Source organism: Pristis pectinata, chromosome 3, assembly GCF_009764475.1.
Source record: "Pristis pectinata isolate sPriPec2 chromosome 3, sPriPec2.1.pri, whole genome shotgun sequence".
In the NCBI taxonomy this organism is placed as follows: Eukaryota; Metazoa; Chordata; class Chondrichthyes; order Rhinopristiformes; family Pristidae; genus Pristis; species Pristis pectinata.
The window spans coordinates 144,244,183-144,255,933 of NC_067407.1; the positions used below are offsets into that span (position 1 = coordinate 144,244,183).

Below are 11,751 nucleotides of genomic sequence, written 5' to 3' on the forward strand. Positions count from 1 at the left end.
GCCAGGCCCAGCAGGAGACCCACCAGGAGATCCGCCGCGTGCCGGGTGCCCGTAAACCAACAGCGCCAGGCTGAAGTGCAACCAGAACTTAAGCAGCAGCCCCCGCAGATACAGAAAGAGGGGCTGCAACCTCTCACACTCCGCGTACGCGTGGTACACCGTCTCCTCGTGGCCCGGCCACAGAAGTGACAGGCGGCTGGAGTGTCGGTGAGCCGGCTCAGGAAACGGTTGCACAGTACTGCCCGGTGCAACACCCTCCACCCCAGGTCCCCGATGTACAGCGTAGAGAGACCTCCACCGGGGACCCCCCCACCGCCGCTCGCCGGCAAGACGGACCACCACGGCGTGACCGGCCAGCAGACCAGGGCAAGGAAGTGAAAGGTGTGCAGGAGCAGCCCATATAAGTACCGCCTTGGCGCCTCACAGAATGGCACCTTCGGCATGTCCTCCAGCCGGCTCAGGTTGTGCCAAGCCGCCTCCCGCGAGAGATGCCGGGCCTTGGGCCTGACCAGCAACTCCGGCAGGGCGGGGGCCGGTGCGGCCAGGACCCCCCCCACCCCCCCGGCATCCACCGTGACTGGAGGGGGAGCGGCCACGTGCTCGCCACACGACACTGCGCCCCACACCCGCATCAGATCCCGGTAGAACCCGGGCAGCCCCCGCAGAGCGGCATGGCCGCCGCCCGCCGCCGGGAGACACGCCCACTCCCGGAGGCAGCGTCCCCGGCGGAGGAAAAAGGTGGCCAGCACGTGCCACCGCGGGGGGTGCTCAGTGTACAGGTATCTCTGCAGCGCCCCCCCCCCCGCCAACGGCAGACTCAGGATCACCGCAGAGACCCAGTGCCTCCGGCCGCCCCAGAAGAAGTCCATCAACCTCCTCTGGGTGGTGGCGACAAAGACGTTGGGTGGCACCAGCGTGGCCAGCCGGTACCACAGCATGGAGGCCACCAGCTGGTTGATGACCAGCGCCCTGCCCCGGTACGAGATCGCCCGGGGCAGCCCCAACCAGTGCCCCAGCTGGGCGGAGACTTTCACCCCCAACTCCTGCCAGTTCGCCGGGCAGGACCCCTCAGCCGGGGACAGGTAGACCCCCAGGTAGTGGAGGTGCGAGGTGCTCCACTCGAAGGGCTGCAACTCCTCCGGCAGGGAGTCCGCCCGCCACGGCCCCACCAGCAGACCTGAACACCGCCCAGTTGACTCTGGCGGAGGACGCAGCCGAGTAGACCCGCTGGCACTCACGCATCCTCCACAGGTCCGCCGGGTCGGTGACCGCCAGGAGGACATCGTCGGCGTAAGCCAAGAGGGTGACCTCCATCGCCGGCTCGCGCAGGACCAGCCCCGTCAGCCGCTTCCGAAGGAGGCACAGGAACGGCTCGACGCAGACCGAGTACAACTGCCCCGACATGGGGCAGCCCTGACGCACACCCCTCCCGAAGCGAAAGGGCGCCATCAAGGACCCGTTGACCTTGACGAGGCTCTCTGCGGCGGTGTACAGCAGCCGGACGCGGGCTGCGAAATGCAGCCCGAGCCCGAACGCGTGCAGAGTCCCGAACAGGTACCCGTAATCCACCCTATCGAATGCCTTCTCCTGATCGAGGGGGAGAAAGGCGGCCGACACCCCAGCCTCCCGGCACAGGTACAGCAGGTCCCAGACGAGGTGGATGTTGTCCTGGATGGACCGGCCCGGGACCGTGTACGACTGGTCGGGGTGGATCACCTGGGCCAGCACGGAGCCCAGACGATTGACCATCGCCCGGGCAAACACCTTGTACTCGATGCAGAGGAGAGACACCGAGCGCCAGTTCTGCAGACTGCGGAGATCCCCCTTCTTGGGCAGCAGGACCACGACCGCCCTGCGCCAAGACAGGGGCATCTCGCCCGTCACCAGGCTTTCCCCCAGCACCCTCGCGTAGTCCACCCCCAGGGCGTCCCAAAAAGCCCGGAGGAACTCAACTATCAGCCTGTCCAGCCCCGGAGCCTTGCCCCGCCGCAGCTGGTCCAGGGCGCTGGTCAGCTCCTCCAGACTCAGGGGAGCCTCCAGCCGCTCGACAGCCTCGGGGCTGACTCGTGGCTGACCCTACCACAGAGTCGCGCACGCCTCCTCGCTGGACGGATCCGGCGAGAACAGAGCCATGTAAAAAGTGCGGACCGCCCGGATGATACCCACCTGATCTGTAACTGAGGACCCGTCCCCCGCCAGTGCTCCAGAGAGTAGAAGAAGGGCGAGGCGTGGTCTGGATCCCGCAGCATCTGGACCCGCGATCGCACGTACGCGCCGCGGGACCTTTCAAGCTACAGGTCCCTCAGCGCTTCCTTCACTCCCTGGTACCTGCGCCAAAGGAGCAAATCCTTGGCGGTCGGTCATAGCCGAGACTCCAAGTCGAGCAGCTCCCTCCCAAGCTGCTCGATCTCAGACACCCGCCCCTTGGTTGCCCCCTGCGCGTACTCCTGGCAGAAGAGACGGACGTGGGCCTTGACCACGTCCCACCAGAGCCTCAGGGAGGAGAAGCCCTTCGGCTCCTCCCTCCAAGCCTCCCAAAACAGGCGGAATGAATCCCGGAATCGCTGGTCATCCAGCAGCCAGTTGTTAAAATGCCAGTACACGGACCCCGCCTCACAGGCCGCGGACTGAGCGCCACCCAGACCAGGCGGTGGTCCGAGCACGCCACCAGCCACATGGATGCCGCCGACACGCAGGAGACATGCGCCTTGGGCACATATATCCGATCGATTCGGGAACCTCCAACTCCCCCGGACCTCTGCAAGAAAGCGCGGGAGTCCGGATGAAGGTTCCACCAGAAGTCGACTAGGTCAAAGGATCCCACCAGGTCCCGCAACAGCCGCACAGACGCGCAGCTACATTGGGGCCCAGAGCGATCCCTCTCCCCGAGGGTACAATTGAAGTCACCCCCGAGGATGACGCACTCGCCTCGATTGAAGGGGCCCACCAGGGCAGACACCTCCCAAGAAAGGCGCGCTTGCATCAGGCCGAGCTCGGGGGCGTATACATTGACAAAGTGCAACGGCACACCGTCCAAGCACACAGCCAGATGAAACAGTCGGCCCGGCACCAGTTCCTGAACCTTCAATATTTCAGGTTGGAAGGTCGGGACCAACAAGATCGCCACCCCGTTCGATGTGGAGCTGAGGTGACTCATGTAGACACCCCCCCCGCCCCCCCCCCGTGCCACTCCAGGAGCCAGGCGGACTCGTCTCCCAGAATGGTGCGGGTCTCCTGCAGGAAGCTCACCGTGTACCTCCCGTCCCGCAGGGCCGAGAGGTGGTGGAACCTGCGGAGAGACCCCCTGCCGCCATTGATGTTCAGGCTGGCGACGGTGACCCTCATGACGGCTGCGGTACACTCCCCTCACCCACACTACAGGTGGAAGGAGAGGGGCTCCCCGCCGAGCTCCCCCGCACCCTACACCTAGCCACCAGAACCTTCAGCAGGTTGCTGAACCTGCGCTTCTCTTTCCTGTCCAGCGCTGACCACCACACCCCCCCCACCACCGCTCAAGGATGTCGTGGATAGAACGCACGACCCCCGGCAGATCCGCCCAGCGGGATGCAGCCAGCTAATCCCTATGCTGCCGACCCTGGGTTTCCTCCAGGAACTCCCGGATCTCCTCCACGGTGACAGGCTGCGACACGGCGCCGGGAACAAGGTAGTCCTCCAGCTCGGCATCGAGGGAATCCCCCTCACCCTCAACACCACACCCCAAGCTCTCGTCATCCTTCGGGCAGTCGCCGCCGCTGGGCAACACGCCCGCCCCAAGCCGGGCCGGAGCCCTCTCGGACGGTCCCGCCCCAGGGGCAACCCCACCCCCAGGACCGGCGCCCGGAAGCCCAGCCGAACCCTGGCCCCGAGGCGGGGGCAGGACTGGACCCCTGCACACCGTCACCGCCCCCCCCGGGCGGGCAGCTCACAGACCTCGAAAAGAAGACGCGAATCGACGGGGCCACGCCCACCCCCGCCCGCCCCCCCCACCCCCCCCCCCCCCCCCCCCCCCCCACCGCCAGCAGCGCTAGGAGGGTCCCCGCCCTCCCCACTCACTGGGGCACCCTCACTCCGCGTCACCGAGTGGGCTGGCAACCCAGGGGCACCCCGACCCCCCTGACACGGGGGTGGAGCGCGTCCTCTCGGGAATCCTGACCTCAATGGCGGCCACGAGCTGGGAGACCACCACCCCGGCCAACACCCCTCCCTCAGGCAACCCCGGTTCCGCGGGGCCCTCAGCGGGGCCGACCCCCTCCCCAGCGGGCACGCAGTCCGAGCGCACGGCCTCAACCGAGGGTGGGTCCTCTCCCTCCAACAGCCCTCGCACCACGGGATAGGCCTCTGACTCGGGGGGCACGACCCTGACAGAAGCCAAGTCGTCCCCCTCAGCACCACCCTCCAGCTCCGGGGGCTCGCCCCCCTGAGCACACGGCCTTCACCGGGGGTAAACCCCCCCTCAGGCGACCCCAGTCCCTACGACCCCTCGGACACATTCCGGCGCCGCTTCAATCCACTGGGGTGCGGAGGCACGGTGACCTCCATCGCAGAGGAAACCTCGGCCCCCAGCACCGCCTCCTCCCCCTCGACCTCCCCTATCACCCGCTGAACCCCGGAGACCCCAGGGACGCCCGGGTCTGGACCAGAGGAGGCCGCCGGCTCCTGCCCCTCCAGGGGTGAGGCCTGGAGGTGCCCCTTCTTCCGCCGCGCCCTCCTACCCACGACAGGAGTCCACCCCTCCCCACCCTCTGCACCGCAGTCATCCCCACCCCCCACCCCCACCAACACAGGAGGGGCAGCGGGGGGAGGGGCAGCGGGGGCAGGGACGGCGGGGGCAGGGGCCACGGCAGGAGTGTCAGCGGTAACCCCCCGCGCCATCGAGGCGGAACCAGCAGCCTGGCAGCCGGGGCAATGCCGATGGACATGCCCAAACACCTTGCACGCGTGACACCGCAGACGGCCGGTGGCCCAGAACACTCTGTAGTTCTGCCCCTCGTACAGGACCTGGAACTGCCCCTCAGCATCCCCACCCCGCGCCAGCTGCATCAATAGCGAGCGCTTGAAGGAGTACACATTCTCGAAACCAGGTACGACTGGCTTGAGCAACATCGGGGTGATGCTCGACCGCACCTCGCCCAGAGACCGCAGGTGAGGGAGGAGGGCCTCGTCAGGGATATGAGGAAAAACATCGGACAAGACGACCCGCTGCACGGGGGCCCCCACCGGCTCCACCGACATGAAGACCTCCCCCAACATCAGCCCCCTGCCCAAGGCCAAGGACACCTCCTTCTCAGATCGCAGTACAAACACCAGTCTACCAAACATTCTAGTCACTGCAACGACACCAGCCCTGCCCCCCACCATCACAGACATGGCCCGTAAGCCATCGCTCAGCCCGACCGATGGAGGCACAGAGCAGCGAACTGCATTTTTCAAAGTCAACGGTCTGAAGGGTGATGTCTTCTCAGTAGCCACGCCTCCAGGACCAGCGACGGCTGCATAGGAACAAGGCTGAGTCATTCCCGAAGCACAGGCGGCCATGTTTAGTCCCTACGCAGTTAGAAATTCAAAAACTCACTGCCTGTCCAATAAACAGCTACACATTAATTAGTCCACAAAGAGCAGTCCAGAGAAAGTAAAGGTGGGAGACGTCTCCTGATACGCAGTCTGTGAGCTGAAAACTCCAGCGCCGTCCCTCCCGCACGCAGTGAAACGACCACCGGCAGCCGAGTCCGCCGTTCCTTCTGCCGCACGAAAGTCCGGGAGTCGCTGAGAAGCTCTTCACCAGGCACCCTGGGCCAAGTTCTCCAGTGGGAGGAAGCTAATCGATAGTACGAACCAGATGAAATCAGTCCCAGCTCCCTCAAAGTTCAAAACGAACCCTGGCAACTCGCCAGCCACTGCCACTCCCACAGCGCTTGGAAATCAGCTCCCAACACGAGGGAAACACAGTCCTCTCTCGAAGAGAAGCTGTCCCAGCCACCGCTCCAGATGATAACACACACTCCTCTGCCTTGCAAAGTTCTCCGATACCGCTCTTTTAGATTTTTACCATTAAATCAGCCGTCCAACGGAGAGCACACTCAGTACTGCCCCTCCCACAGTGTGACCCCTCCCTCAGTACGACCCCTCCCTCAGTACCACTCCTCCCACAGTGCGACCCTGCCTCAGTACCGTCCCTCCCACAGTGTGACCCTCCCTCAGTACCATCCCTCCCACAGTGTGACGCTCCCTCAGTACCGTCCCTCCCACAGTGCAATGCTCCCTCAGTACCACCCATCCTAAGCACTGCCCCGACCACAATGTGCTCCCACATTCCTGCCCTTCAGGGAGGTGAAGGATCCCACTGAATCCCAGCCGGGCCACTGGCAAATCACAGTCGTGGTCCTCAATGAACCATTTCTCTGAGAAACAGACAGGTAGAGGCTGCCTTACCCTGGGGCTTGGGCAGCTTGCTGGTGATCTCAGCCCTATCGTCAAGGTGCAGGATGCTGTAGACACTTGTGTTGATCAGCTCCTCCCGGCTGTATCCCAGGTACGTGGTGACATTCTTCGAGACACACACAATCCGGCCCTCAGCATTCACTACAAAGAGAAACCCATCCAGAGCCTGTAGATGGAACAAACCATCAGTCACCACCAACCAGTCCCCCATCAACAGACCACCCCACGAAACCAGAGACCCTGGGAAAAAGACTATGATCATCCACCGTACTGGTAACCCTCATGATTTTATAAACCTCTATAAGGTCACCCCTCATCCTCCTGCTCTCCAGGGAACCAAACTCAGCCTCTCCTTATAACTCAAGCCCTCCAGTCCCGGCAACATCGTCATGAATCTTTTCCGCACATTTTCTAGCTTAATCATATCCTTCCTACAGCTAGACAACCAGAATTGCAAACAATATTCCAACTGTGGTCTCACCAACAACTTGTACAGCTGTAACATGACGTCCCAACTCCTGTACTCAGTGCCCTGACCAATGAAGGCCAGCGTGCCAAACACCTTCTTCACCACCCTGTCTGCCTGTGACACCATTTTCAGGGAAATATGCACCTGTACCCCTAGGTCCCTCTGTTCTACAATACTCTCCAGGGCCCTTCCATTTACTGTACAAGTCCTGCCCTGGTTTAGCTTCCCAAAATCCAACACTTTGCACTTGTCCCATCTGCCACTACTTGGTCCACTTCCCCAGCTGCCCACAATGACAACTGGACAAGTACTTGGATAGAAGAGTCATACAGCACAGAAACAGGCCCTTCAGCCCAACTGGTTCATGCCGACCAAGATTCCCATCTAAGCTAGTCCCATTTGCCGTGAGTGATGCAGGCATAATGCAGACAGTTAAGATTAAAACAGGTGGGCATCATGGTCAGCATGGATGAGATGTGCCATAAGGGCCATTTTCTGTGCCATACGATTCTATGATCTTCCTAAATCCAAAACTGCCTGCAGAGCTCCCGGCATGGTCTCACTGGTGCTCTGTACAGTTGTAGTAAGTGCTCCTCCTTCCATTCCCCTTTGCAACAAAGGCCAACATCCCGAGCACCTTCCTGATTCCTTGCTGGACCTGCATGCTACCCTGTGTGTTTAATATACGAGGACAGCCAATTCTCTCTGTATAGCAGCATCTATGGTTGCTAGCCATTTAAAAAATCAGCCCAGTGAGCATTGGCTGCAGTCCCACTTGCTCTGTGTGGATGCTCCAACTCTGGCCAATACTGTACCTCGAGCAGCAAAGGTCCCAGTGAGTCCCTCTCAGTGAGGGACGGACTGCTGGATGAATCATCTGTCTGTTTCACCCCATCTTCTCCTGCCTTCCCTGCAGAGAGGGAACACAAAATCGGTAAATCTTAGTTTATTTTCACATGGGATGTGGGTATGACGGACAAGGCCAGCATTCAGCAACAACTCTCAAAGCCCTGGTGTTGGAGCTGGTGAGCCCCTTCCTTCACCAGCCACAGACTGTGTGGCGAAGGTGCTTCAGAGCACAGTGAGGGACAGTGAGCCCGCACTCAACAGGGGCATGCAGACACACACCGAGCGATGGTGTGGAGGGTGGAGGGACTCGCACACACGCATGCACACAGACCTTTTACCTTGCTCCAGTCCCCTGGTCAGCTGAATCTGCTGCAGAGTTTTGTGGAGGATCCTGCATTTATCGGGCATCACGTGCAGACGGTCAAGGTGACTGAGATTGGAGGACAGTAGTTCAGCCAGCTCCTCGACGTAGTGGCCCTCCTGCTCTCGCCGACGCTTGTCTACACTGTGGAGGAGAGGGAGGCATCAGCTCCTCCAGTCAGAGACAGCAGCAGTCTGAGGTCACTGGGGCTCCTGTACCCCAGGATCTGTCCCTATCTTGCTGTGGGTGCAAATGGGCTCCGCTCTCAGGGCTGGGGTTGGGCCCACTGCCCCAGTCCCAGGGTCAGAGGGTACCCAGTCCCGGGGTCGGAGTCACAGGGACCCCAGTCCCGGGGTTGGGATCGGGATCGGACCCTGGTCCCGGGGTCGGGGTCAGGGTCAGAGTCCAGTCCCGGGGTCGGGGTCGGGGTCAGGGCTTGACATCAGACAATACAGATGCTGGGGTTGGGCTCAGGTGGGCTCCACTCTCAGTGTTGGGTCGGAGGTGCAGATCGCCATTGCCAGTCACTTCAACTCCCCCTCTCACTGACACGTCAGTCCTCAGTCTCCTCCACTGCCAGGAGAATTCCAAGCGCAAGCTGGAGGAACAGCACCTCATTTTCCGTCTTGCAGCCTAATGGCATGAACATTGAATTCTCCCACTTTAAGTAATCCCCACAAAACACCACCCACCACCCCCCCCAACCATGCCTCTTTTCTCCCTTTCCTAGCTCTCTTTTTTCTACCCCCTTTTTCTCTCTCCTTACTTTTGACCCATCCCTCAGTAGATCTGCTCTCCTCTCCTCCCCCGCACCTGCCTGTCACTACCTCTTATCTGCATCTACCTATCACCACCCTGTGCCCACCCCACCTCCCCTCTTTTGTCCACCTATCACTGCTCTGCTTTTCCCTCCTATACATTGGGCTTCCCCTCTTCAGTCCTGAAGAACGGTCCTGACCCGCAACATTGACCACCTGCTTTTCTCCACAGATGCTGCCCGAGCATCTTGGTTTTCGTGGTTTTCATCTAGATTCCAGCATCTGCAGTCCTTTGTTTCTCTGCCTCTTTTAATGCCCTGTGAACCTCAACTACTAAACTGCTCTGCCATTCCACCCTACGTCCTGCGATTGACTGATGCAGCCTCATCCTTGCGTACCTGTGTCCTGCTGCATCACAGGAAGGAACCCTCCGCTTGCGAGACTCAGGATTTGCAGCGTCTTCAGGTCCGTCCCTGAGACCACTCATCATCTATTACAGAAAATAGAAAGAAGGGAGGGGTGTTACAACACACAGACTACTCCCTGTGGACCTGTCCATTGAAACCATACCAGGTGAGAGTGAGTGTCTGTGAACCTACAGCATACTGAGTCAGTGTGTGTGCAAGAGGCTCCAGAGCCCAAATCCCAGTGAGTCTTTTGTATAGCTAAGACTGAGACAGATACATTTCTACTGAATAAAGAAAGCAAGGCTTATAGGGAAAGGACCTGACAAATGTTTATTATTCATGATCCCACTAAAACATAGAACAGGGAGTTAAGGAAGTTAGGTGCCAAGTTAAAAGACAGGACCTCCAGGATGGTGATCCGTGGATCCAACTGAAGTCCTACCAACTAAAGTGGGTAGCAATCCGGTGATTGCTACCCGTGCCATGTGCCAGTCAGGCAAGAAATAGAAAGATAGTGCAGTTTAACACGTGGCTAAGCAGATGGTGCAGGAGGGAAGGCTTCATTTTTTGATCATTGGGCTCTCTTCCAGCGCAGGTGGGATCTCTACAAATGGGATGGTTTGCACCTGAACTGAAGGGGGACCAATACCTTTGCAGGAAGGTTTGCTCGTGCCGCTCAGGGCCAGGGGGAGTGGGTTTAAACTAGAGTTGCAGGGGGGTGGGACCAGAGTGGCAGGGCAGCAAGTGGAGGGGCTGTGGGGAAAGTAGATGTTAAGACTACAGGCAAAGATGGAAATCGAAAGGTTGAGTGTGGTGGGACTAATGTTCTGAGTTGCATCTATCTCAATGCAAGGAGTAGGTAAGGCAGATGAACGTAAGAGCACATATTTGCACGTGGAATTACGATGTTGTAGCCATTAGTGAGACTTGATTGCAGGAGGGGCAGGACTGGCAGCTCAATGTTCTGGGGTTCTGTTGTTTTAGACATGATAGAGGGGGAGGCATTAAAGGGGGAGGGGTGGCATCACTCATCAGGGAAAATGTCACAGCAGTGCTCAGAGAGGACATACTGGAGGGCTCGACTACCGAGGCAATTTGGGTGGAACTAAAAAAGGGATGACCTTGTTAATGGGACTGTATTATAGACCTCCCAATAGTCAGTGGGATTTAGAGGAGCAAATTTGTAGAGAGATAGCAGACAGTTACAGGAAATATAAAGTTGTGATAGTACGTGATTTTAACTCGCCACATATTGACTGGGACTCCCATACTGTAAAAGGACTGGATGGGATCAAGTTTGTCAAATGTGTTCAGGAAAGTTTCCTTGATCAATACGTAGAGGTCCCAACGAGAGAGAATGCGATACAGGATCTCCTCTGAGGGAATGAGACAGGGCAGGTGACAGGAGTGAGTGTAGGGGAACACTTTGGACCCAGTGATCATAATTCCATTAGTTTCAAGATAATTATGGAAAAGGATAGGACTGGTCCGAGGGTTAAGATTCTAAACTGGAGGAAGGCCAGTTTTGATGGCATCAGAAGGGATCTGGCAGGCGCGGATTGGGATAGGTTGTTTTCTGGCGAAGAGATGCTTGGTAAATGAAATATTGAGAATACAGAATCTGTATATTCCTGTTAGGATAATAGGAAAGGCTAACAGGTTTAGGAAACCTTGGTTATCAAGGGACATTGAGGCCCTGATAAAGAAAAAGGAGGAGGTACGTATAGGTATAGGCAGTTAGGATCAAATGAGGTGCTTCAGGAGTATAAGAAATGCAAGAGAACACTTAGACCATTAGACCATAAGGCAAAGGAGCAGAAGTCAGCCATTCAGCCCATCGAGTCTGCTCCGCCATTCTATCATGCGCTGATCCATTCTCCCATTTAGCCCCACTCCCCCGCCTTCTCACCATAACCTTTGATGCCCTGGCTACTCAGATACCTTTCAATCTCTGCCTTAAATACACCCAATGACTTTGCCTCCACAGCCGCCCGTGGCAACAAATTCCACAGATTCACCACTCTCTGGCTAAAGAAATTTCTCTGCATCTCTGTTCTGAATGGGCTCCCTTCAATCTTGAAGTCATGCCCTCTTGTACTAGACTCCCCTACCGTGGGAAACAACTTTGCCACATCTACTCTGTCCAGGCCTTTTAACATTCGAAATGTTTCTATGAGGTCCCCCCTCATTCTTCTGAACTCCTAGGAGTACAGCCTAAGAGCCGTCAAACATTCCTCATATGTTAACCCTCTCATTCCTGGAATCATTCTAGTGAATCTTCTCTGAACCCTCTCCAACGTCAGCACATCCTTTCTTAAATAAGGAGCCCAAAGTGGCACACAGTACTCCAAGTGCTTATAGAGCCTCAACATCACATCCCTGCTCTTATATTCTATTCCTCTAGAAATAAATGCCAACATTGCATTCACCTTCTTCACCACCAACTCGACCTGGAGGTTAACTTTTAGG

General features: G+C 58.3%; 1 protein-coding gene across 1 annotated transcript in view; it reads right to left on the minus strand.

Moving 5' to 3' along the window:
- The window catches only part of LOC127568040 (nuclear receptor coactivator 1-like), a 71,220-nt gene extending 61,856 nt beyond the window's left edge, over positions 1-9,364 (minus strand). Inside the window, exons 1-4 of the mRNA XM_052011291.1 lie at positions 9,274-9,364; positions 8,095-8,261; positions 7,723-7,817; positions 6,430-6,604 (exon numbers count right to left, since the gene is read on the minus strand). Coding sequence (XP_051867251.1) covers positions 6,430-6,604; positions 7,723-7,817; positions 8,095-8,261; positions 9,274-9,362 — 526 coding nt within the window. The 5' untranslated portion in view covers positions 9,363-9,364. The remainder of the gene's footprint in view (positions 1-6,429; positions 6,605-7,722; positions 7,818-8,094; positions 8,262-9,273) is intronic.
- Between the last annotated feature and the right edge of the window lie 2,387 nt (positions 9,365-11,751).